Raw genomic sequence first — 26,648 nt, 5'->3', positions numbered from 1 at the left:
CTTCCAGCTGCTTGCAACACTCTCTGCTTTCTGACGTAGGAATGCTCACACCAGACTTGCATTCAGCAGCGCTCCTTTTCTGTCCAGCTCTGTCCCCAACCTCCTTCCCGACTGACTGATACCACTCGCTTCCATGTTTTTCTGGTGAGTATGGACACTTTTGTGCTCTGGAAACTGTTATCTACTCAGGGAACTTATGTCAGAAGCCAGGGGTTGGGGTGGTGCGTCTCAGCTTCTGACATCACACTCTGATTATCACTGGAAGCAGGCGTGGGTTAGTGTCCTTATCCGAGGCAGCCTTGGAGGACAGCTGGCTAAGAGGTACAGAGAAGTCAAACGTGGGATACCGGGAGAGGGAGAGATGAAAACAACTTCTCAGTTTCTCTGCCGCTGACAGAAGCTCCTGAGGGAGGCTTTCAGAACTTGATTCCAGCTGGCCGGTGAAAGCTGTGTCTGGACTTGAGAGCCTCAGAGGAATAAACAGAGCCTTCTCTGGCTTCTCCGGGTCAAGACCAGTCTGTTCAGAAGGAAGTGGTGTTGACCCCGCTGTTCCCACAGCCCCCTGGATGGTAGATCATGGGGCTGCACCCTTCCCCACCCTTGGGAACTCAGTCAAATGGTTATCTTTATCTCGCCAGCTTGTCCTCGTGCTTGACCAGCGCAGTTTCACTTTTGCAAACATCTGTTTATATCCCTTGAGAGAAAAATATCAAGCGGCCTGCCTCAAAAGACGCTGTTGTGGCCGGTGAGCAAGGTAAGAAACTGTTTTAAATATCTGGGAAGTGGGCGGGCACCAACTTCTGAAGCTTAAGCCCGTCTCTGGTTGTTTTTAACTCTTTGTTTTCTTAGATCCTATCTCCCACTTAGAGTCTCCTTTCAACCAAAGAACTTAAGTGGCTTTAACGTCCCTGACTCTTTCTGTACCAGGCAGCTTCTGTCACATTAGCAGCGCGGTCCCTGGGTGCTTAACGAGGAGATTGAGTCCGGCCGCCCCCCGCTGTGGGTGGGGGGTGGAGGCATATTTACTTTCAGTCTTTGGCTGTAGGATGGAGGGGACTCATAACCTCTGGTTTCCCCACAGGACAGCCTCCAATGGATAACTACACAGTGGGCCCGGACGATGAATATGATGTCCTCATCTTAGACGACTACCTGGACAACAGTGGGCCGAACCAAGTTCCGGCCCCCGAGTTCCTCTCCTCCCAGCAGGTGCTGCAGTTCTGCTGCGCGGTGTTTGCAGTGGGTCTCTTGGACAACGTGCTGGCAGTGTTTATCTTGTTGAAATACAAAGGACTCAAGAATCTGGGGAACATCTACTTTCTAAACCTGGCCCTTTCAAACCTGTGTTTCCTGTTTCCCCTGCCGTTCTGGGCCCATACTGCAGCACACGGGGAAAGCCCTGGCAACGGGACCTGTAAAGTTCTTGTCGGACTCCACTCCTCGGGCTTATACAGCGAGGTGTTTTCCAACATCCTCCTCCTTGTGCAAGGATACAGGGTGTTTTCCCAAGGGCGACTGGCCTCCATCTTCACGACAGTGTCTGGTGGTATTGTTGCGTGCGTCCTGGCATGGGCCATGGCTACTGCGCTCTCTTTGCCCGAGTCTGTGTTTTATGAGCCTCCGATGGAAAGACAGAAACACAAGTGTGCCTTTGGCAAACCTCACTTCTTGCCAATCGAAGCGCCGCTCTGGAAGTACGTTCTGACGTCAAAAATGATCATCTTGGTACTTGCTCTTCCTCTGCTGGTTTTTATAATCTGCTGCAGGCAACTGAGGAGAAGGCAGAGCTTCAGGGAGAGGCAATACGACCTCCGCAAGCCCGCTTGTGTCATAACGGGCGTGTTCCTTTTGATGTGGGCGCCTTACAACACTGTGCTTTTCCTGTCTGCTTTCCAGGAACACTTGTCCCTGCAGGATGAGAAGAGCAGCTACCACCTGGACGCAAGTGTTCAGGTCACACAGCTTGTAGCGACCACCCACTGCTGCGTCAACCCGCTGCTCTATTTGCTTCTTGACCATAAGGCCTTTATGAGATACCTTCGCAGCCTGTTCCCACGGTGCAATGATATCCCCTATCAAAGTAGTGGAGGCTCTCAGCAAGCACCGCCAAGGGAAGGCCATGGCAGGCCCATTGAACTGTACAGCAATTTGCATCAAAGGCAGGATATAATTATAATATAAACACTCAACCTTGTCTCTTCACATTGTTTTATGTCATTTTTATATGTTTGTATAAAAATAGAATAGAAGAGGAAAGGGGGCTGGTTAATGAACATTTACTACTAAGTGTTGAATTTTTCGTCTCTGGCACAGGGCTAAGTTATTTATAAAGGTGAATTCCACTCTTCCTCTTTAGCGTTTGTCTGCAGTGTGGGCGTGGGCGGTGTGCATTCCATAAACTGAAGCTCGGTAGTTGTCCAAAGTTACATAACTATAAAGTGGCAAAACTGATGTGTAAACTCGGAGACCACTGGCCCCAGAGCCCGTGAGTTATCCAAGCGTGCCAGCCTTTCAGAAACTGTCAGCTAGCAGTGGTGGCACGTCTGTCATCCCAGCACTCTAGGAGGCGGAGGCAGGAGGCATCTCACAAATGCAAGTGTAACCTGACTTCCCCCAACCTCAATTCTTTGTTTTGTTGTTGTTGTTGTTCATCAAAATACATGCAATAAATATATATTTTAGAGCCGGCTTGAAGGTTGGGATTATAGTTTTGTTGGTAGAACATCAGCCCCACAAGCCTAGCTTTGATCTATAGCATGGCATATACCTAGTGTGATCATGCCCGTTTTGTTTTGTTTTGTTTTGTTTTGTTTTGTTTTGTTTTGTTTTGTTTTTCGAGGCAGGGTTTCTCTGTGTAGCCCTGGCTGTTCAAGAACTCTCTTTGTAGTCGAGGCTAGCCTTGAACTCAGTGATGTGCCTGCCTCTGCCTCCTGAGTGCTACCACCTGGTGATGCCCATCTCAATATCAGCTCAACTCAAGAGGTGGGCACAGAAAGAGGAGAAGTTCAAGGTCATTCTTGGCTGTAGAGTTAGTTCAAGGTCAGCCTGGATCCATTAGACCCTGTCTTAAAAAAAAAATACCCTAAGCCCAAATTGACCAAATTCTAAATTAGAAGCAAGTGTTGGCACATCTGCAGGTCCTGAGAGGCACTGGCTGCATGGTAGCGGTGCAAGCCAAAGGGAAGGTCCTGTGGAACCTGCTGGGCTCTCTTGACTACTCACTCTACTCAGGTTTGTCTAATTCTTCCAGCCCTTGAGTCCTCCAAGGTTTCAGAGTCTGTATCATGAAGGCTCTGTGTCTTAGGAAAGTTAACAAGAGCAGATGTAAAAGTCTATTTAGAAATGTTGGAGTGAAGGAGCACTGTGACCTTTGAAATATAACACATCCCTTAGGCCTTGTTAGCCTGCGACTACAAATAAGTTCCCACTTCCTTCAGAAGCTGAGTTACACTGGGGGGTGTGTGGAAGGGGCACCTGCCAGTCAGCAGAAGGCCAGCTCTTTGCCCAGGGATATAGGTCTCAGAGTACAGAGATCTATGAGTGTCCCCTCTTCCTGTGTTAGTGTTCAGAGCTGGACTCCTCACTCCACCGGAGCCGAGGGCTTGTGGCCACAGATCTTCTTTTACAGCTACAATGAGGCTACTAAGTTGGGCAAGATGGGCAGGCAAAGAGTGTAACTAGAGCATCCTCCCAAGGATCCCAGGGCAAAGGGTTCTCCCATGGCATAGGTTAATGTCAGTCACCATCATAGCAGAAGGAAAAGAAATGAAGGCTAGGCAGTGAGGTGGCTCAGCGTGTGGCGACCTTTGCTGTGTAAGCCTGGTGAGCTGAGTCAGTACCCAGAATCCACATGAAGGTGGGAGGAGAGAACTGGCTTTGAAAGTTGTCCTCTGACTTCCACACATGTGCTTTTCCTTGTGCAGAAACATACACACACATGCATATGTACACACATACACATGAACACACAAGCACACACACAGATATGCACACATTCATACACACACACACTTGCACATACATGCATGCACACACATTCATGCAAACACATGCACACACATGCACACATACACACAAACACACACACACACACGAAAGCACACAGATATGCGCACACATGCACACACATGCATGCACACACTCACACACACGTGCACACATGCATACATACACACATGCATACACACTCATGCACACACACACACACACACACACACACACACACACACACACACATTTTAAATGTCTCCAAGAAACTAAAATTGGAATTCTTGTGTATTGCTGGTGGGAATATAAAATGACACAACCAGTTCAGAAAGAGATTTTTTTTTCTTTGTTTTTCAAGACAGAGTTTCTCTGTTAGCCCTGGCTGTCCTAGAACTCACTCTCTAGACCAGGCTGACTTTGAATTCAGAGATATGCCTGCCTTTGTCTCCTGAGTGCTGGGATCAAAGGCGTGTGCCACTATCGCCCCAAGATGAAAGTTTCTTTAAAAGCTAAATATATAGTTACCAGTCATTCCACTTCTAAATGCTTACCAAAGAAAATTGAAATAGGAAACAACCCTGTACACACTTATCCACAGACTTTCACGGAAGCTGTATTTATACAGCTGTAAGCTGCCGTTGATCCACCGCTCCCTCAACAGATGAATGGAGAAAGAGCCGCAGACTGCAGAATCATGTGGCTTTATGCATGAAGTCTTAAAAGGCGGAGCAAAAGATGGCTTCTGCTCAGCTATATATTCCAATTTCCAATGTGTTAAGTTTTGTTTTTATTTGGATAAAATTTTAGAAAGCACAATCTAATCCTTAGTGGCTGAAGCTGTGGTTATTTCGGATGCTTAGATAGGAAGCATATGGGATTCATTAGAAAAGGCTCAAGGACAATGAGGAGCCTGGTGGATGCGTTCATTATCTGGATGGAAGTGTTTGCACTAACACTGTCGTCTATTTTGCATCAATTGTACTCCAGTATGGCTGCCTTTAAAAGCCTCTGGGGGCCCTCCGATGTCTTAGTGCAGGCTGTCTCTGAGACAGCCTGGGGTCCTCTGCTGCTCAGTTTTCCATCAGATATTCAGAGTTTCCAAGCAGCACAAGGGAAGACCTCCCATCTCTACCACTGAATAAGGAGGAGAGTAGGGACAGCACACTACAAGGAGCACAGTTGCAAGACAGACAGACAGACTCAGGAAGAGAGTGTCTCAGTAGGCATGCAAGAGGGTCGGGGATTTCAGGGCTATCATCTCATCACAGATTTAAGGTCTCTCCTCTCCAATCACTTCTGTTCCATGTCAAACAGAAGTCTCGGAGAGAATCACATCGCTCTCTGATACTTACCAATAGGGATGAACTCAAAAAGGATGGCCTTGTCAGAGTTTCCAGAATGAAAGTTCAGAAAGTAGAAAGATCTGGAAACCCTAATGGGAGCTGTAAGGAAGACAGATGCTGAGAATCAAGAGTAAACATAGTATGGTGTACTCAAAATCTACAAGGCCTTTCTTCTGCGTTAGACCAAATAGACTGTTTCCTAAAAGCATAAACAAACTTGAGGCCCAGTGAGATGGCTCAGAAGGTGAGGGTGCTTACCATCGGGCTGGTGACCCTACTTGGGTCCCTGGATTCACAGGGTGGAAGGAGAGAGCCAACTCCAAGCTGTCCTCTGACTTCTATATTTGTGCTTGGGTACACACACTAATAAAAATGTAACAAAATTAAAAATAGCACTAGCTTTTCTATTTCCCACAAATACTATAATTAAAGAAAACCTAACAAACAGAAAAATGACTAGTGTAGTTAAAAATATAGTGCTTCTCTTTTGCTTGCAAGTTATTTGCCAGTGGAAGAAACTTTTGATTGGTCCTGTCTGTGAGAAGGCCTGTGACTGTAGAATATTGTGGTAGGTGAGGCTGAGGCATGGGCTAGCCATCAGCCTTCAGTCTTACCATGGCAGCCATACAAAGACAGATCTTGTGTCTGGGCACTGAAATCTACCCTTCCAGCTCTCTAGACCACACTGCCTAGGAAAGGGACCACACATTCTCAGGAAAGGGTGTAGACATCCCAGCAGGGATGAAGACATGTTTCTATAGCCCTTAGATATCAGACTATTGAAACAACGAAAGGAATTGGAATTTCCCCAGGAATCTCATGATAGAGAAGGGGAGCTGGGTGGGCGTCTTGTCTTCTGGGAAGAGATTTCACACAGTTCTGAGCACTTGCTAGACCACCTTGCAGGACAGACTGGACTGGAGACAATGTTCCACATGGGACGGCACCTTGGCTAGGTCTCTCAGTTATACAGAGCTCTTGTCCTCTATTTAAACTTGAACCTCATGCCAGGACCCAAATATAGACTTGGGTGGGGGTGGTCACGCTATTCTCAGATTAATTTGGATCAGAGCCTGGGCCCTGATAGACCCCTAACAAAAAGTCAATTAAACAAGCAAGTAATGGTAAAAAGCAGAAGAGAGGGAGAAAGAGAGAGAGAGAGAGAGAGAGAGAATTGTTTAATGTGGCCACGTTGGTTGGGAAGAACAAAGAGAACCAATGTCCTTTTTTGTCTTTGTGGGTCCTCATACGAGGTTTTGGGTTGAGCATGTCAAGGGGCAATCTGGGTTAGGATGTGGTTCTGCCCATCACCATCGTCCTAGCTTGTCTCTACTGCAAGCCTGAATGTGGCTTGCTAGGGGTTGTCAGGACTCGCATTCTGAGGGTAACGACAACTCTAGGTAACAAGGACACCTCTGAAGGCTGTACAGAGGCCCCAGAGCCCTCCCATCTCTCTAAAATGGCATCTCGTGAGCTATCCCAGCAGAGTGGCACCGTTCTGCCTTGTGTTGGGTGAAGTAGAGAAGCATAGGGAATGGTTTAGTAACCCAGGACTCCACCTGGTTTGGGTTATGCATGCCTACCTTTTAATAAGACTCGTGGCAGCCTTGCCCCTTTACCTGCACATGCTGTGCACACATTGCCTCTCTCTGAACAATGCACCTAGTAACCTCAGACCCCACCTTCATTATCAGGCCACACCCACACTCCTCTGAATAATAGGATGTTTCTCTATCAAATTCTGAGAGATTCTATTTAAAGATACTCCTCATACACCCCAGTTGAGGGTCAGTTCATCAAGCCTGAACTGGTTTTGAGTGAATGTGCATTAAGGCAAAACTGTCCTCAAGTGAACTTCTGGGGAGAATCCCCTATGTTACATTTGCTTTTCTGGTGCTGTGTGAAAACATCCTGACCAAAAGCAAGGTGGGGAGGAAAGGGTTCATTGGGTTTACGGGTTACAGCCCATCATGAAGGGAAGTCAAGGCAGGAATCTGGAACTGAAGACATTGGGGAGCACTGATTTGTAGATTGCTGTCTGTATGCAGGTGAGGTCAAGCGAAATATAAAGCTAAAGCCTGTGATTGGGCAATGGAAATGGAAGGCGGGGCTAAGAGTTTCAGAGGGGGGGGAGAGGGAGAGAGAGAAAGAGAGAGGGAGAGAGGGAGAGGGAAAGGGAGAGAGAGAGAAAGAGAGAAAGAGAGAGGGAGAGAGGGAGAGAGAGAGAGGACAGGGGACAGACAAGCAAAGGACAGAGAAAGATGGAGGAAGAGGACTAACCTAATCCACATGGTTTGAAATCACCACAGGTAGCTATGAATATCATAGAAGAACAATAGAGTAACGTAGGACAATCTTGTATCAATATCAACTGAGTTTTGAGTTCTTTGAGTGGGCGTTCTGTGAGTTGAGAATTTACTGTTTTAAATCTGACTGATAAATTACAAGTCCCCAGATTTTTGATTTTACTGGGTTGCAGGGATTTGTGACAGCTAGCCACGGTGGGGGATGCAGGGTGGGGACAAGATGGCTGGGACGATGCGAATGGTTCGAGGCAGGTGAACCATGAGAATCTTTGAGGGCCACCGCATGGGGATAACCACAGGAGTGGGGAGACCCCTGCGGCCAGAGCATAGCCGGCATTAGCGTCGTCGACTGTTTTGTAATAATTACATGCAGCACAGATTCCTGGCTTATTGTCCCTCACTTGCTCAGGTACCTTGCTTATATAGCCCCAGACCACCTGCCCAGGGATGGTCTGGTCTATAGTGGGCAGGACCATCCTATATCGATTAGCAATCAAGGACATGCCCCACAGACATGCTCACAGGTCAGTCTGATGGAGACAGTTCCTTAATTGAGAGTGCCTCTTCCCAGGTATGCCTAGGTTTACCCTTCATGTGTAGCTGTGCATAAGCAGGCATGCACATGATTAAAATCAGATGCGTTTTGGGAAGAGGCATGCACAGTAGAAAATGATTATATGACTGACTTAACCTGTCAGTCAAACAAGAGAACCACCCTCAGTAGTCCCCTGGTCACCAAAGCCTTCCTTCTTTTAACCCAGGAAAAGGAAGTCCCAACAATAACTGGGCCCTGAGCATCTTCATTCACGAGGCCTGTGGATTATTGTTGTGTATTCTGATCTTTTCTATTGTTTTCTTTTCAATGAAGTTTCCTTGGGGCTTTTGCAAATTTGTATCCATTTTTATTTCAGTTCCTTAATTAAGAGGCCAAGAACCTGGAAACACATTACCCCTGCCTTTATCACGAGTGACAGGATGCTCACAGGCATGGGGGCTTCCCACAAAGTCTGGTTCACAACAGAGGAGATGCCTGATGGACCACTCTTGGCTTTCTCCAGACAGCTCTATGAACTGGAGGTAGATAATGGGTGAGGGATGGTGGTCTGGGAAAGGCTGGACTTGGCCTGGGTTCTTCTGGCTTAGTCTGTGGAGGAGAGCGAATGTGTTCTCACACTGTAGCTCTGGGCTGGAGTCTGCCCTGTCCCCTGTCCCCTGCTTCATAGAGGGTGGAAGTGCACTGTATCTGGACAGTTGACTATTGTCCAGGGTTAGCATACCACCAGGAAACAACGTCCTCAGCTCAACAGAGAGGAAATGGAAGCAATGGGACTTTCTTTTTTTTTTTTTAAGTTCTTTTCTTGTTTGATTGTTTTACTGATGTGCAGATAACCTAATAGAGCTCTTTAAAAAAAAAATCAACATTTAAGTTAAGGGACGAGAGGTGGGATCACAGACCAAGAAACCATTGTTTTGTTTTGGGTTTCTGAAGCCAAAGATCTGACATAAATTTTAAGAAGCCAAGAGAATGGGTTTCCTCTTGCTTTTTCCTATGTTCCCCCACCTTAGTCAAGAGTCCTCACATCCCATAAAATTCAAGGATCATCCCTGCTTAACTGTTAAGAAACCTATCTGCAGATGCTCAGGACCTCTCTTAGGAGGACCATGATGCCCCTGACCATCATCCCCACCACCTCCCAGCTGTCCCCTCATGTTGGGGTTCCTGTCATCTCTCCACATGCTTTTGCCCTAGGCAGACAACTTTCCTGGATCACTGTTACCAAAGGAAAGGACAAGAATGTCAACAAAGGGTGGCCATCCTTACATCCCGAGTACCACTGTTAAGGCTCCATAGCTTAGCTGACGTTCTTAAAGGCAGTGGTGGCACACGCCTTTAATCACAACACTTGAGAGGCAAAGGCAGGCAGATCTGTGAGTTTGAGGCCAGCCCGGTCTACAGAGTGAGTTCCAGGACTCCCAGAGCTATACAGAGAAAGTCTGTCTTGAAAAATCCAAACCAAACCAAACAAACAAGAAAAATAAAATAAAATAAAATAAAATAAATGGACGTCATAGCTATCATGGTCCGAAACGGTCTCCACAACCATCCTTTCCTTGAGACGCAGTGCTTCTGGAGCCCACCTGTCGTCTCCAAGCACACACCCCTCGTCCAACTCACCATGTCCATCTATCCCATGCAGTCAGCTACCAGTCCCCCCATTCACTTAGCCAAGGAGTCAGCGCTGTTTGGCTCTGAACTCTCAGCCTTACTTTTCTCAAGGAGCGTGGTCTCTCCAGGTGCTTCCCTAACAGACCCCAGTTCTGACAAACTTCCTGGCTCCACCCGGCCATTCAGACATGGCTTCTGATATTTCCACTCACCCCCTCCTCTCCCTTGAAACACTTTTAAGAATCTATTTCAGGATGTGGCACTGGAAGCCAGCAGTACTTTCACTTTCAGTGTGAGGAACAGGGTGGCACTCCCATCCACAGCTAAGGCTGTTTGTTGACTTGCTAATATCCTCCATGCAGGTGACTGCTGAGGTCAGGGGCATTGAATCCTCCTGGAGCTGGAGTTACACATGGCTTGTTAACTGTCTAACATAGGTACTGAGCCATGACTCCAGCTCAGTTACCTTTGTAAATATATATGAATGTGTACATATATAAGTAAATATGTGTATGTACATATATGTATACAAACACATGTATATATGTGTGTGTATATGTATAGCTATATATCTACATATACACACATGCATATAAGTGTGTTTATGTATATATGTGTCAATATATAAATATACATATATATGTGTGTGTATATATACAAATATACATAAACATATATACTGTATTGGAAAGACTTCTTAGTGGTTAAGAGCACTTGAAACTCTTACAAACTTCTCAGGTTCAGTTTCCAGAATTCCCATGTTGCTTCATAACCATCCGAAACTCCAGTTATAAGGGATCTGACACTGTCTTCTGGCCTCCAAGGGCATCAGGCATGCACGTGATACATAGACATAAATGCATGAAAAACATTCATACACATAACAGTTTTTAAAAAGTTTAAAATATTTAATTTTTTCTGCATGTGTGTATGTGCATGTTTGTGTCTGTCTGTCTGTCTGTCTGTGGACATGTGTGTAGGTGCCTGTGGAAGCCAGAGGTGTCAGATCCCCTGGAACTAAAGTTACAGATCCTGGGAGCCAAATCCGGACACCCTGAAAGAACAGAAGTGACTCTTAACAGCTGAGCCATCTCTCCATCTCCTTAGTTACTTTTCCCATTGCTCTGACCAAACACCTGAGAAAGAGCAACTTGGTGGGAGAAGGGTTTGCTCTGGCTTATAGTTCCAGCCCATCATGGAGAAGTAGAGATGGGGCCGGCTGCTCTGTGGTAGCAGCAGTGTACAGCCTGGACTCTGCCTCAACTCTTGAAAGACCAGAAACCAGAAAACAGACAGGAAGTGGAGCTGGGCTATGTGGGACCAGGCTATCAAACCCCAGTGACCCACTTCCTCCAGCAACATTCCACTTCCTCTTCAACTTTCCAAAAGACTGCTGTGGCTGGGCCTACATGTTTAACTACATGAACCTATGGGGACATTTCTTACTCTAACCACAGCAGGGGCAGAGGAGAGCCTTGAAATTGAAATAACTAAAGGTTTTGCTTCTGGTCCAAAAATGAAAGGGAGATAGAGTGTCCTGCTGGACATTTCATTAATACTGTGTGTCTTAGTTAGGGTTTTACAACTGTGAACAGACACCATGACCAAGGCAAGTCTTATAAAAAACAACATTTAATTGGGGCTGGCTTACAGGTTCAGAGGTTCAGTCCATTAATCATCAAGGTGGGAGCATGGCAGTATCCAGGCAGGCATGGCACAGGCAGAGCTGAGAGTTCTATGTCTTCATCCAAAGGCTGCTAGTGGAAGACTGACTTCCAGGCACCTAGGGTGAGAGTCTTAAGCCCACAACAGTGGGCACAGTGACACACCTAGGTCAACCAGGTCACACCTGTTCAAACAAGGTCACACCTCCAAATGGTGCCACTCTCTGGTCCAAGAATATACAAACCATCACACTGTGACATGTAGCTTTATATGGCATTGAAATAACAGGAAAAATAGAGTTACTGTCTGGCACTGCCATTTCTCTTTCACTTCCCATATGCTACATCTAGCACGTCCCAAATGAAGGTTTCTATTTCATCCTGGGTTAAGACCAGGGGGGCAAATGGCAGAGCTGCCACTGACCCCTGCTGGACACAGAGGCAAGAGAAATGCAGTCTTGGTTGGTCAGCCCCACTGGGGCTTTTATGTAGGTAGGGGTCATTGGCTCCCACAGAATTGCGCCTCCATCTCTCAGGAGCAGATGACACTAGGTTCATTTCAACCAGGGAAAATTTTGCTGATGGATGTTTTTCTTCTTGTTATTTAGTTTTGTTGTTTAATTTAGCTTCGTTTCTCAAGACAGGTTCTCACTATGTAGCCCTGGCTGTCCCGAAACTCACTCTGCAGACAAGACTGGCCTCGAACTCACAGAGATCCTCCTGCCTCTGCCTCCCAAGTGCTGGGGTTAAAGCTGTGAGCCAACACACCCAGCTCACTGATGGGTCTTTAATTTCACTTTAGTGTCTGGTTTACTCAAGAAGGTTTGTGGGGGTTTTTTTGTTTTGTTTTGCTTTACATTGGTAAGCATTAAACTCTATCATCAAATGTTTTTCATCAAATAGACTTCTCAGGTTAGTGAAGATGGACAAGGTATCTAGACCTAATTCAGCATAGCAAATGGAAAAAAAAAAGAGTTTTGGTCCCCAAATTATTGGCCCTTTTCTGAAAATTCTAGGTCTGCAGAGCTGTCCATTCTTGTTAACAACGGCAACAATGGGTAAATGCACAGTAGGACAATGGAGCAGAATGATTGGTTCATTGGACTGCTGTGAAGAGCGCGTTAGAGCGAGTGGGTAGGGGAATAGTGACCAGGTGGTTGGGAAAAGCATTCACCTTGCAAGCATAAGGGCCTGCGCTTGATCCCCAGTGTTAGCCTTCTGTCTAAGCTCACTTCACAGTTACCTGGCAACAGCCAGGTATGCCTGACTCACTATAAAAGGGGCTGCTTGCCCCCTCCTCTCCCTTGCTCTTGCCTTCCTGCTCCTGCTCTTTCCCCACTCTTCTCTCTCTCTCCCTCTCTCTCTTTCTCTCTCTCTCTCTGCCTCTACTACCCTCTTGACTCCCCATGCCCTGAATAAACTATCCTATACTATACTGTCCTGTGGCTGGTCCCTTAGGGGAAGGGATGCCTCAGCATGGGCCCGCAGAGGCACCTGCTTCTCCCACACCTCACCACATATCCACCAAACATATCTCCTCTCACTTTATATTTTTATAAACACATCATCACTCAGAATCCATATCTTAAAATCCAGGCACAGTGGCTCATATCTGCAATCCTACTGCTGGAGAGGCAGAAGCAGACACGACTTGGGGCACACCACCCGGTCTACCTAGCTCACTGACCAAGTTCCAGGCCAAGGTAGAGACCCTGTGTGCTGCCTACTTCTTTTGTCAACTTGACACAAGCTAAAGTCACTTAGGAAGAGGGAATCTTAATTGAGAAAATGCTTCTATAAGATTGCCTGTAGGCTTGTCTGTGGGGCATTTTCTTGATTAATGATTGATGGAGAGGTCCCAGCCCACTGTGGGTAGTGCCGCCTCTGCAGGTGGACCTGGGGACTATAAGAAAACAAGCTGAGGGGGTGGCAGGTGGCATATGCCTTTAATCCCAGCAGTAATTTGGGGCCAGCCTGGTCAACAAGACAGCCAGGGCTACACAAAGAAACCTTATCTTGTAAAACCAAGAAAGAAAGAGAGAGACGAGAGGTAGGAGGAAGGAAAGGAAGGAAGGAAGGAAGGAAGGAAGGAAGGAAGGAAGGAAGGAAGGAAGGAAGGAAGGAAGGAAGGAAGCTGAGCAAGCTAGTTAGTGAGCAGCACTCCCCCAAGGCCTCTGCCTCCAGGTTCCTGCTTCCTTTTCCAATGGACTACAGCTGTAAGATGTAAACTCTTCGCTCCTCAAGTTGCTTTAGGTCATAGTGTTTATCACACAGCTGTGGAAAGCAAACTAGGATACCTTAAAAAAAAAAAAAGGTGGACACCAGAAGTAGAGGGAGGGAGGGACCTGGGTGGCAGGGAGAGGGGGAGGGGAAAAAGGAAACAAGATCATGTATGGGAGAGGGAACAGGAGAGAAGCCCAGAGGGCCAGGAGAATGAATGGCAAAATGCAGCCTTTGGGGGTGGGAGGTGGGGGAACCCTCTAGAAAGTCCCAGAGACCAGGGAGGTGAGACTCCTTAGCCAAAATGTCCAACAATAGGGAGAGGGAACTCACAGAGGCCATCTCCAGTAAATAAACAGGACCCCAAGTGGAAGGACAAAGGTTACCAACCCACAGTCAAAATTTCTGACCCAGAATTGTTCCTGTTTAAAAGAACTGCAGGGACAAAAATGGAGAAGAGACTGAAGGAAAGGTGGTCCAGTGACCGGCCCAACCGGGACCCCTATCATGGCAGGGCTTCAAGGCCTGACACTATAACTGATGCTATGGATGGTGTGGTTACACACAGGAGCCTAGCATGGCTGTCCTCTGAGAGGCCCTACCCGCAGCTGACTGAGACAGATGCACATACTTTCACCCAACCAGTGGACTGAAGTTGGGACCCATGTGAAGGAACTAGGAGAAGAACTGAAGAAGCTGAAGGGGTGGGTGACTCCACAGGAAGACTAGCAGCCTCAACTAACCCAGACCCCAGGGAGGTCCCAGAGACTGAACAACCAACCAGGCAACAATATATGGGCTGGTCTGAGGCCACACCCCACCCCAACACTGGCACATATATAGCAGAGGACTACCTGGCCTGGCATCAGTGTGAGAAGATGTGCCTAATCTGAGAGAGGGGGAGAGAGAGAGAGAGAGAGAGAGAGAGAGAGAGAGAGAGGGTCAAGGCCCCAGGGAGGGGGGATAAGGAAAGTGGAGCACTCTTTTGGAGGCAAGAGGAGGGGAAATGGGGTGAGGAACTGGGGGGAGCAGGAAAGGGGCAGTGGCTGGGATGTAAATAAATAAAATTAATTAAAAAAAAAGGTGGATGGTGACATTCCAGATTGTCCTCTGGCTTCCACATGCGTGTGCACACACACACATAAGCATTAGTGCAAGGAGTACACAGTCCTATGCAAACATCAGTGTAAGGAGTGCACACAGTCATGTGCAAACTTATGTTGAGGCATACATGGTCACCCATACGCATGCATGATCTGGGGCACACAGATGCACATGTACTGTGATCTCTATGTGAAGAAACCAGATCCCCTGGGGACAGAAACATCACGTGGTTGTCCCCAGACTCCAGGTCAATGGACATCATGCCTGAAACTTCAGGATAAAGGAAGGGCTGGACCGAGAATCTCCAAAAGCAAGTCCAAGTGTTCAGGCAAGTGGTCAGATGCAGGATTCCAGTATAAACTTTGAGGAGCAATGAGTGACACCTTATATGATGAGAAACTCAACACTACTTCATTTTATTTCTACCTAAAGTGACAGCAGGGAGTTAGGAGACCAGATGGTCTGAAGGCCCCCGGACCATGGCTCCGGGATGAGGCTTCCTGGGAAGGTCTGCTATTTGCTCGGTGTTTTCACTGGGTAAGAAAAGCACAGGCTTCCAGGAGTGCTGTGGGACACAGAAAGCAGGTCATTCAGACACAGATTTTCCCCCAAATCTATACTATTCAAACACAGTGTCCAAGCCCATGTCCTGCCATCGTGAGTCAGGGCTTGCCTCGTCTGTCCACATGTTTTCTACCACCTCTTCTAGCAACTGTGGCGCCCTGGGCCACAGCAACTTCCTGCTCTGACTTGAGGGTCATGTGACTCCACCTCTAAGTGAATCAGCTCACACCACTCAAGTTCACAAGACACTGGTCCTCTGGCTCCTGAACGGCGCACGATGAAGGCTGATCTGTTTGCTTACCCTTCATCCGCAAATACTGGCTGAGCACCTGCCTTGTGTGAGCCACTCCACCATGAGCTGGGAGAGCATGGGCAGACAGCTCTGTTCTCGGGCACATGGCCTCTGCACCAGTGCCTTCTGTTCACAGGTTCATCAATAGCCCTGGGTCACTCAGGGTGGACCACACCCACAATAGCCTGAGACGTTGCTCAATACAGGTTGTGGCTCCTCACCTCAGGTCCACCAGCACAGGGAACCTGACAATCCTTTTTTGTAGGCTGTGGTATCCTATGCATTGCTTGCTAACGACCCCAACCTCTACTGCCTGCTACCAGAAGCACCTACTAAACTGTGGTCATCAAAGATGTTTCTAGGCATGACCAAATGTCTGCTTTGGGGATAAAATTGTCCTAAGTTAAGAACAACTGACAAGGAGATTCTGGACCTGCTCCAACTCCTGGACCACAACATCTGCCATGCCTCTGCCTCTCGGAGTAGGGACCACCAGATGTGGGGATTCAAGGGGCTACTGTGCACAGGCTATTGGTGCATGGGGATGCTTAAGGATTGCAATCTGTATGTATGTGTGTATGTATATACGTATGTGTATATGTGTGTGTGTATATATGTAATGTGTATATGTGTGTGTATATATGTGTGTATATATATATATGTGTGTGTGTATGTATATATGTATAACAGGTATTTAAATTTTTTTTGAGATAGGGTTTTATGTACCCCAGGCTGGTTTCGATCTCCATATGTAGCCAAGGATGACTTTGAACATCTGGTTCTCTTGCTTCTACCTCTCGAGTTCTGGGGTTACAGGTGTGCACCACACAGTTTATGCCATGCTAGAGGCTGAACCCAGGGCTTTGCGCACGGGAGGCAAATAATCTACTAACTCTTCAGCCACTGTTCCCAACAGTTTTCAAGAATGAAATTATTATCAATAGACTTCCCTACATCTGAACGTATTGTGTCATGTGTGTGAACGCGTTGCCTGCACGGATGTCTGATGACTACATGCCGACCTGGTGCCTACAGGGGCCAGAAAAAGTGTCAGATTCCCTGGAACTGGAGTTACAGACAGCTTCGAGCTGCCAGATGGACAGTTGCTCTGGACTGAACCGGTGTCATCTGGAAGAGCAGTCGGTCTCTTACCCCCTGAGCCATCTCTTCGGCTCTACATTGTAAGGTTTTAAGAACTTGCACTTCTCCATGCATTTTGGCCTCCGAACCCGGAGCTTCTCCCATGTTGGTGGTCCCTGGCAGTTATATCTAGAACCCACTCACGGGAGCTGGAGCACTGCTTCAGGCGCTCGGTCGCTGTGACGTACTCCTTTCCCAGATACTTCTCCGATGTGGTTTTGCCGGGGATCTTGGCCAGACACTCGGTGTTGTCATTGAACAGAAGGTTTTTGGTTTTAGACTGGAACAGGCAAAACTCTCCTGGACACCTCGGTCCATTTCTCCCAAACTGACCCTGTGTCAAGAGAGTGGACTGTTCTGTGAGTAGTCAGAGAGAGTGGGGGGCAGGAATGATAAGGGTTCCTCCATTTTGGGTAAACAGCAGAGCTAAAAAGCAGCAGTGTTCTTTTCCCTGCCTGAGATGACTCTTCCCAGCACCGTGCTCCCAGTGCTGTGCTCCCCCTGGCAGCGTGCCCATTTTAGCCAGGGCTGGAGCCTCACACCACTTCTGACCTTGCCTCCCATATCTTTCCTTTTACTAAATCTGTTATCACTTCCTGCTGGTGATTAGAGTTCAGATGAAGATTTTTTGAGATTCTCCCTCAAAAGCTGATCATCTACAGCTGTCCAAAGGGGTAATTTGAAATTTCCCGTGTTTCTGTGAACTGGGCCACCGCAGGGCATTGAGCCTCTCTCGGCTGCAGTCCCTTCTCCTTACTCAGGGCTGTTGGCCTCAAAAGTGTACCAGAGCCAACATGCTGTGATAGGAAAATAGAAACTAGAACAGGGAACACTAGAACCCAGTCATCCCTAAATTCACAGATGTTGGGGCTCCGTACAAACACCAGGGCCAGCACTGTGTTTGAGGCAAGAAGGAAGTTTGGTTCAACACAACTCAGTAGCCAGTGTTAGGTCAAACTTCAAAACCCTGACACCGGGTAATCTGTTTCAGGCATATTTAAGCACAGTACAATTTAAGGGGGGAAAAAGTGTCCTGTGTATACAACAAAGCTTAAGACATGATTACATGAATAACTCTTGTAAGGAACAAGGCATCTTCCATAAAGATGGGTTCTATAAAACCAGGCTCCGGGGATAAGAGGCTCAAAGAGGCTCTTTGTTATAGACTGACTGAGGCAGGCATATAGTCTGGGATCCAGAGTGGCTGGGTCATACAGATAGTGCAGAAGTCGCCAGGCTGTTAACCTCGCCTGTTCCCAGGCTTCTTGGCAAAAACAGGTCATACATACATCTCTTCCTTGAAGAGACAATGCCACATGTTCAATATTCCTGCTTTTCCTAGTATTTAATCTGTGAGCACAAAGACCTCGTGTCTCCTGCACATGGAACGCACTCTGGATTTACTGCTTCACAGTCTCTGTCCTGGCCACTGTTCATCCCTCTCTCTGAGTCACTAGAGGAAGCAGCAGGAGGAAGAGGTCGGAAAGTTCAAGTCTGGGAGCAGAGAATCCAGGCAGAAGTCTAGTTGGTTCCTAGAAAGGCTCACAGCACGCAGCAAATGCTATCCCCATCGATCAAGCAGAAAGGCTAGAAAGAAAGGTCTGAGTGGATGAACCACCTCCCAGCAAGAGCCCGTGCAGTGAAGAGCATGCTGGGAGCCCTGCTGGTCCATACCTGTTGGTCAAGCAGCACCTGCTGAAGGACTTCCACCTTGTCTGTCCGAGACACTACAGCATGGTTTGGGGCTATGGCTAGGTGGCAGTTCTTAGCCTCAGTCACAGGCTTCCGGGTGTCATCAAGGCACAAAAGCTCAAAGTCCTTCAGCTTTAAGTTCCTAGCCCACTCTTCAGTGTTCTTCCCTGGTAAAAGACAGGTACCATTAGCCATAACTAGTCTGCTAGGTCAAGGTATGACTAGTTTGAAAGCTGTGGTGATGTCCAGGAGACAAAATGCAGCTTTATCCTTCACAAGCTATTCAGGCGGCAAATATGTCGAGCTTAGCCATAAGGGAAATTCTTATTTAATAAGAAGTTCATACATGGGGTAACATGGCTGATTCTCACAATTTTGCATTGATAAAGAAGCCAGCTACAAAGGGCCACAAATGATAGTTGCATTTATAAGAACAGACAAAGCCATGGGAACAGGAAGCAGATGTTGAAAAAGCAAAGACAGTGGGCTGCCAACAGATGGGGTTCTTCATGTTTTTCAAATGAGTGTTGTGGAGTTGGATGGTAGCGTTGGTGGTTTTACCATTCTGAGTGTGTTAGAGCCCACTCGATTGTACACAGACAATGGGTGGATTCTGAAATCCCCAAGTTGTATCCCAATCAAGCTGTTAAATGTTCTTTTAAGGGCTGAAGAGATGGCTCAGAGGTTAAGAGCTCTGGATGCTCTTCCAGAGGTCCTGAGTTCAATTCCCAGCAACCACATGGTGACTCACAACCATCTATAATGTGATCTGATGCCCTCTTCAGGCCTACAGGCAGAAAACTGTATGCAGAGTAAATAAGTAAATCTTTTTAAAAATGTTATTTTAAGTGTGTGTGTGTGTGTGTGTGTGTGTGTAGTGTGTATGTGTGTTGTATGTGTGCATGCACATATGTTCAGTTATGCTTGCCTGTGCAGTTATGTATGGTGGTTAGCAGTTGACTCTGGGTATCTTTCTCAATCGCTTCTTGGCTCTTTTTTTGAGACACAGTTTTCCACAGAACCCAGAGCTCACTGATTCAGCTAGACCAGAAGGCTCAGGATCCACCTATCTCCATTCCTGTCATCCTCAGAGCTGGGACTGCAGGCCCATGACACTCCTTCTGCCTGGAACTCACTCTGTAGACCAGGCTGGCCTCAAACTCAGAAATTCGCCTGTCTCTGCCTCCCAAGTGCGAACTCAAGTCTTAATGCTTGCATAACATGCACTTTACCCACTGATGTATCTTCCTGTCCCTTCCTTTTACAAAAGAGTTCCATTTATGCAATATATTTTCTAGTAGTTTCCAAAGAAAGAAAGCAGGTTGAGTTCCTTTTATTCAAAACGTTTGGAACCAGGACTACTTTTGCTTGAAATTTGTTCAAGTTTTTGAGCATTTGTATGTACATAATGAAATACTGTGGTCATGACAATGCAAAAATAAACAAAATATTCCATTATGTTTCATATGCAAATTGCAGGTGTCACCTGAAGGTCATATTGCCTAGTATTGCCAGAGTGACCACAGTCTGGCTCTGACTCATCAGATGAGGTCAAGTGTGCAGGATTCCCCCACATGTTAGATATCGTGTGGTGTGGGAAAACTTTCCAATCCTAGAGCATTTCCAAGCTCAGACTTTCGCAGACAGTCTTTTCCATCTCATTTCAGTACAACATGGAAAAAATGTGCAACTCCATGGGCTTATCAATAATAGGTCTAGTTAACTCCAATACACATAGGTAGTAAGTACCTGAGAGCCTTAAAGTTAAATTTGACATCAGTCTGATGATACTCAGGGAGTATCACGCACAGGCTGCCATGAGTTCCGGGTGTAAATGTGGCACACCTGCCTGTGCACACAAAGGCTGATTAGCCTAGCTCCTGCTTGACTCTCCTTCGTTGGGAAACGCCTCATCTCCCTCCCCTCCTGGGTTTCCTCTACTTAATACTGAGCATTTTGGTAGTGTGTGTAGTATGTATGTTTATGTACATGTGCATGTACATCTGTGTGAATGTGTGTATGTATATATGCATATATGTGTGTTTGTGTATATATCCATATAAGTGTGTATGTCTATATGAATGTGTGTATATCTGTATGTGTGTACCTGTGTGTGTGCATTGCTTCAAAACCACTGTGACACTACAGATGTTTCTATGCTGCCTTCAACAGTAGAGACTTGAGAGCTCAGCAACTGGTGTGGTTCATGCCTGTAATTTCCCAAACTCAGTTTGCCAAGAGAGGAAGACTTCCATGAGCTCAAGGACCATGTGAGGTACGTAGTAAGTTCAAGGTTGAGTTATAAAATGAGACTCTGCCTTGATAGATAGAGAGATAGAGAGATAGAGAGAGAAAGAAAGAGGGGGGGCAGGAAGATAGATTTAAAATATTTGAGAATTCTTTTAGTCAAAAGTCTGAAATAGTTACACCATCTTTCCAAAGACCAACCCCAAAATGAGGATATGTTAAGGGTGCTAAAGACTGCTCTGAAGGAGGAAGCGAAACATCTTCACATACCGTCAGTATTCTGCAAGACAGTGGAGTCCTTCAAAAATGCAACATTTCCTGCCTTCTCAGCCAGACACCTAAAATAGTTTCCAAAATAAATACACCACAAGGAAGAAACCATTAGAATTCTCATAAATATTTGTGACATGCATTCCAAAAACTAAAACATAAAAGTAAATATACACAAGTTGAAACTGTTTCCAGGAATTTAAGATTTAACACTGCAGATTGCAAGCATCTGGGTATCTTCTCTCCCTCTAAAACCCCAGTGAGGTGACACCATGAGATTTCTCTTTTTTTAACCCATAAACTTATAAAAGAGAAAGAGAAGGTAATGAAGACACCCTTTGGAATCTGGAAAGAAAATGGCTGAGCAGTCCTGGCCTAACTGAAGGAGGAAAGCTGTAACATAAGGCAGGGGTGGTAGCAGCTCTGATGAAAGTTAATGTGCAACCATGGGATGCCAGAAAGACTCAGCAACAGGAAATATAAGGCATCGCTGAGAATGGCTGAAAACAGAGCTTAATGCTCCCATCCCATGCAGCAACTCTCACCCCAACATCTGGGAGGTTGACCCTTAACACACACAGTATAGGGAAACAAACCCAATGGAAGTATAGGAAGACACAACCGAGAAGACGGGAGAGGGAGCTGGGTACAGCGGCTCATGCCAGTCATCCCAGGACTCTGGAAGCTGAGACAAGTGGATTGCTGTGTGAAGCAAGCCTGGGCTACAGGGTTAGATCTGTCTCAACATTCCCCGCCTCCAACCCCCATCCATAAAGGAGTAAACTGAAAAGTCTGTGTTCTGGAAGATGGAGTCAATCCCTACGCACCACCCAGGCTGGCTATTAGGGCTATCCCTCCCAAGAAATGGGCAGTGAGACTCTGATCATCAAGAGAGTCTGATGAGTCCAAGAAAACATCCGTAGACTCTGCTATTAGGATGCTCATGACAAATGGCACAAACCAAGAGCCCTGAAGTGGGGCCCAGCACCTCGCACTGGAAAACTGATGGAGAGCTGAGAGTCAGCTGCGGCACTCACCTGCCTCACTGGCAGACGGGCAAAGGCTGTCAGATGCCGGAAGGGAGAGCATGAAAAGGGATAGCAAAAGCATTGTACTCCCCAGATTCAGAGACGATAGAAGGGAGAGGATTACACTTAATGTCATTAAAGATGAGAAAGAAATGAGAAACATTCATGAAGCACATAAAAGAAGATTTTAAACAAAGGAATAATGGAAATACAAAGAATTGTTAGGAAGTTTCAAAAGAAAATAAATAGGTGCTGGAGAGATGGATCAATGGTTAAGAGCACTGGCTGCTCTTCCAGAGGACCTAGGTTCTATTCCCAGCACCCACATGGAGGCTCTCAACAATCCATCACTCCAGTTCCAGGGGCTCTGACTCCCTCTTCTTGACTCTGAGGGCACCAGGCATGTAGGTAGTATGCAGACACACATGCAAGCCAAACACGTTTAAAATAAATAAATATATATTTTTAAAAAGAAAATTAAAATAGTCTTCATCATTAAAAAAATGCTTTAAAATGACACAGGATTAAAAGATTCAACCAAGCAAATTTTGCAGAAACTAGAAGTGAAAATATGACTAATGGATATTAGGAACTCCGATCTCGGCCCACAAGAGTCTGGGATTTAAAACACAAGAGCATAAAAAGTATCAACAAGGGCTGGTGAGATGACTCAGTGGGTAAGAGCACCCGACTGCTCTTCCGAAGGTCCAGAGTTCAACTCCCAGCAACCACATGGTGGCTCACAACCATCCGTAATGAGATCTGGCGCCCTCTTCTGGAGTGTCTGAAGACAGCTTCAGTGTACTTACATATAATAAATAAATAAATCTTTAAAAAAAAAAGTATCAACAAAATAACAATTTCACCAAACTGAATAATTTATAGCCAATCATGTCTGCTAACTGCCCTCTCTAATAAAGCAGAGAGGACTCACATAGAGAAATGAAGCCTCAGAACACTAGGGAATCAAAACAGGGCTGAGGAGATAGCTCAGTGTGTAGAAGCTCTTGCCTCAGAGCCTGAGGAAGTAAGTTCCACTTCTCTGCACCGCCATGCCTGGCTAGGGACACACACTCTTGTGCCACATCCTTAGTATGAGAATGATGCTGGAGTAGTCATTGCAACACAAGCATCGATAAGATGAATCCAGGTGTCAGAAAAAGCCAAGTTTGTGGTTGAGTTATTGAGGGACGGGGACGGTGTGAGAGGGTAGGTTTTGTAGCATAACAGGAAGTCAGAAAAATACGTGAAACTTAAAAAAGTTAAGAACCAATAGTATATTCATGCTAGTTATTAATACAAGAATGAAACTTGTGCAGCCTCTGTGGACGTTTCTTAAGAACCTGAGACTGAAACTATCATCCGGTCCAACTATACCACACCTGGGTACAGGCCCAAAGAACTCTGTGTACTACCACAGAGATATTTGCATATCCGTGTTTATAGAAGCTCTATTCACCATAGTCAAGAAGTGGAAGCAGCCAAGATGTCCATCAACAGATGAATGGGTAGAGAAAATGTGCTACGAATTCACAATGGGAGTTTAAAGAAAAAGGAAATCATTATGCTTATAGAAAGTGAGTGAAACTGGAGATTATTATGTTCATAAGCCAAACTCAGACAAACAGTACATGTTTTCTTTCACATGTGGGGCCATAATGTAAAAGTATGTGTTTGTTTGTGTGTGTATGTGCAAGCATGTGTATGTGTGTGCATGTGTGTATATGTGTGTGTATGTGTGTGTATATATACATTTGTGTATGTATGTGTATATGTGAGTGTATGTGTGTGTGTTGTGTATGTATGTGTGTATGTGTGTATATGTGTGTGTATGTGTGTATATGTGTGTGTATGTGTGTATATGTGTATGTATGTGTGTATATGTATATGTACGTGTGTATGTGTGTGTATATGCATGTGTGTGAGGAAACCAGAACGAGGACTATGAGAGAGAAGGAGGAGAACATTTTGAAAGTATTTATTTATTTTTATGTTATGTGTATGAGTGTTTCTTAATGTTTGTGTGCCATATGAGGCCAGAGGAATGCTTTTGAGTCACCATGTGGATGCTGAGAACCAAGCCTGGGTCCTCTGCAAGAGAACCCAGGTCTAACTGCTGAGCCATCTCTCCATCCCTGGAAGGGAGAGATCTTAAGGAATCTGGGAACTAGAGAGAGTAAAGAACGCATGTAATAATGATGAGCTGGGGAGGAAAGAAGCAAGTGACAGAGTACAGGGGAGCAGATGGGAACCAAACACAATGTCACGTGAATTTGGAGACACCATGATGAAACCCAGCATGCTGTATGCTAACCTAAATGGGTTTTAGATAAAGATGTAAGAGAAAAGCAAGAGTCCTGGCTCCAGCTTTGGATTACTTTGTTACATAGTCCCCAGCCTAGATTCTAGATATAACTGAGCAGAAGACAAAACTTTTAGTGTAAACAGGAGCAAGGGTGTGCAGATGTTTCCAGAGAGAGAATCCCAGGCTGCAAGTCTGGGGGAACAGATCCCAGGATTCCCTTGGGTTCTTCTTACCAAACTTATCTATTTAAAAGGTGAATCAATCTATCAATCAATCAATAAGAGTGAATCATGCTATCATGCTGTAGGCTTTCTATATGTGAATCCTTTTGTTTGTTGGTTTGTTTTGAGGCAGGGTTTCTCTGTGTAGCCCTGGCTATCCTGGAACTCACTTTGTAGACCAGGCTGGCCTCGAACTCAGAAATCCGCCTGCCTCTGCCTCACAAGTGCTGGGATTAAAGGCATGTGCCACCAACGCCCGACTATGTGAATCCTTAAGGACATGTTTCATACACGTAAAAAGTCAGTATTTACAAATCATTTAGATACAGCCAAAAAAAAAAAAAACAGTCATTGTTTCACGGGAGCAAAATTATTGAATTTATATTTAAAAGCCCAAAGTCCAATTTGAATATTGTCATCTGAGGGTCTGTGACAACATCTAGTGTTAAAGGAAGGATGGAGGAAGGAGCCTCTGCATGAGCCTCATTCCCTACACAGGGCCGCGAGAATCAATACCCAAGTAAATGTGAGCTGTACAGTCATTGTGACCCATGCAGCACTGAGAAGGTATGGTAATGTAACTTTCTCTTTGTCACTTCTTTAAAAAAAGACCTATTATTATTTATGCGTGTACCTATATGTACATATGTGCACATGTGTTATTTATGTGTGTACCTGTATGTACATATGTGCACATGTGGGTACTCTGAACCTAAGAGGAGGACACTGAATCCCCTGGACCTGATTGGGATCCTGGAAACTGAACTCAGTTCTGTATGAAACAGCAAGCACACAGCGGCTGAATCATCTCTCCAGCCCCTTCAAGGCCAAAATCAAGGAGAAAACTAAAAACGTAAGATAATGGTGATCTGAGTGAGGGAGAAGGAAGGGTGGTGGTCACTAGAATCCTCTGAAATGCACTGAAACACTCTCTACCTGTTTGTTGACTTTGAGGGTGATAAAGCTGAGCCTTGCAGCCCTGTAAGCCCCGTGACCCGCTGTCCAACCTCTACTCTCTGGGGTGCTGGGTATGATAGGAGGCTCTTGCTTCTTCTGCCCCCATTGATCCTTGGCTCTTCTATGAGAGTGCCCCACCCCAACCACAGTGCCACTTGTTGAGAATGAAGGCTGAGGCCCTGGGCTGGTGGCACTCTGCCCCAGACTCACCTTAAAGCCCCAGTGTAGCCTTGGTATCTCTCTTTGCTGTTGGGGGCACACTTATTCTCACCATTCTCATCACCAATACACAGGGCACAAAGATTGGATTTGGGGTCAGCACCAGGGGCACAGCTTTGGCTAAAGAATTCATCTAGACAGAGGAAAGACGATAAGTTAGTGCTTCAGACCACAGTCGACACAAAGTCTTTACCCAGCAGATGGCATAGCATGATGTCAGCTCAGTACGTAGACAGCACAGTCAGGATACCTGTCACCCCAGAATGACATTCTACCACCAACCAAAGACCCACTGGCAATCAGAAAGGCTTCAGACTGTACAAATGGATAGGATATCAGGGCTGGTGTCTGGGAAGGCCTCACCTGCACAGATAGGCCTCTTGTTCCACAACTTGACTTCTTTTTATTTTTCAAAATCAGAAATAGAAACCCAGGATTCTCAATAGAAAGAAGGTGCCCAATGGCTGTTATGTCCCTGTGACTGGTACACCCATGGCACTAGGTAGGTCTAATGATTTGTGTTCAGGAGTGCTGGGTGCCAACTCTCTGGAAATTCTTAAAAGGCCTCAGGGTTTTGTTATTCTTTTTAAAGATTTATTTTATGTATGTGAGTACACTGTCGCTCTCTTCAGACATACCAAAGAGGGTATTAGATTCCATCAGATGGTCATGAGCCACCATGTGGTTGCTGGGAATTGAACTCAGGACCTCTGGTAGAGCAGTCAGTGCTCTTAACCACTGACCCATCTCTCCAGCCCAGGTATCAGGTTTTTATACATGTGAAAACATTTGAAAATGCCTGTTTTACTATATTCTTGCCTACATTAGAAATTCAAGCTAGGGCTGGTGAGATGGCTCAGTGGGGTAGGTGGGGTAGGCTCAGTAGGGCTGGTGAGATGGCTCAGCACCCGACTGCTCTTCC

General features: G+C 46.0%; 2 protein-coding genes across 4 annotated transcripts in view; one reads left to right on the top strand and one right to left on the bottom strand.

The window, feature by feature from the left end:
* Ccrl2 (C-C motif chemokine receptor like 2) lies at positions 1–2,685 on the top strand. Of its 3 annotated transcripts, none has more exons than XM_021172949.1 (3): positions 1–144; positions 639–754; positions 1,082–2,685. In XM_021172949.1, exon 3 carries the CDS (start codon positions 1,093–1,095, stop codon positions 2,179–2,181), a length of 1,089 nt encoding a protein of 362 aa, XP_021028608.1. In that variant the 5' UTR covers positions 1–144; positions 639–754; positions 1,082–1,092; the 3' UTR covers positions 2,182–2,685. The 3 variants fall into 3 exon arrangements, with proteins under 3 accessions (XP_021028608.1, XP_029337038.1, XP_021028609.1); XM_029481178.1 differs by lacking the exon at positions 1–144 and adding an exon at positions 181–274 and having other exon boundaries at positions 1,082–2,683; XM_021172950.1 differs by lacking the exon at positions 1–144 and adding an exon at positions 281–321.
* Positions 2,686–15,180: 12,495 nt separating this feature from the next.
* Ltf (lactotransferrin) overlaps positions 15,181–26,648 on the bottom strand; it is a 23,078-nt gene continuing 11,610 nt past the window's right edge. Inside the window, exons 13-17 of the mRNA XM_021172080.1 lie at positions 25,718–25,859; positions 20,997–21,064; positions 18,462–18,646; positions 16,932–17,121; positions 15,181–15,356 (exon numbers count right to left, since the gene is read on the bottom strand). Coding sequence (XP_021027739.1) covers positions 15,322–15,356; positions 16,932–17,121; positions 18,462–18,646; positions 20,997–21,064; positions 25,718–25,859 — 620 coding nt within the window. The 3' untranslated portion in view covers positions 15,181–15,321. The remainder of the gene's footprint in view (positions 15,357–16,931; positions 17,122–18,461; positions 18,647–20,996; positions 21,065–25,717; positions 25,860–26,648) is intronic.

The sequence above is a fragment of the Mus caroli genome, chromosome 9 (genome assembly GCF_900094665.2).
Source record: "Mus caroli chromosome 9, CAROLI_EIJ_v1.1, whole genome shotgun sequence".
Lineage (NCBI taxonomy): Eukaryota > Metazoa > Chordata > Mammalia > Rodentia > Muridae > Mus > Mus caroli.
Note: the sequence above shows the minus strand (reverse complement) of the source record. Positions and strands in the feature narration are given on the sequence as shown.

What these genes read in the sequence shown, in the direction of transcription:
- Ccrl2 (XM_021172949.1), top strand. Translation starts at nt 1,093, where the DNA reads ATGGATAACTACACAGTGGGCCCGGACGATGAATATGATGTCCTCATC.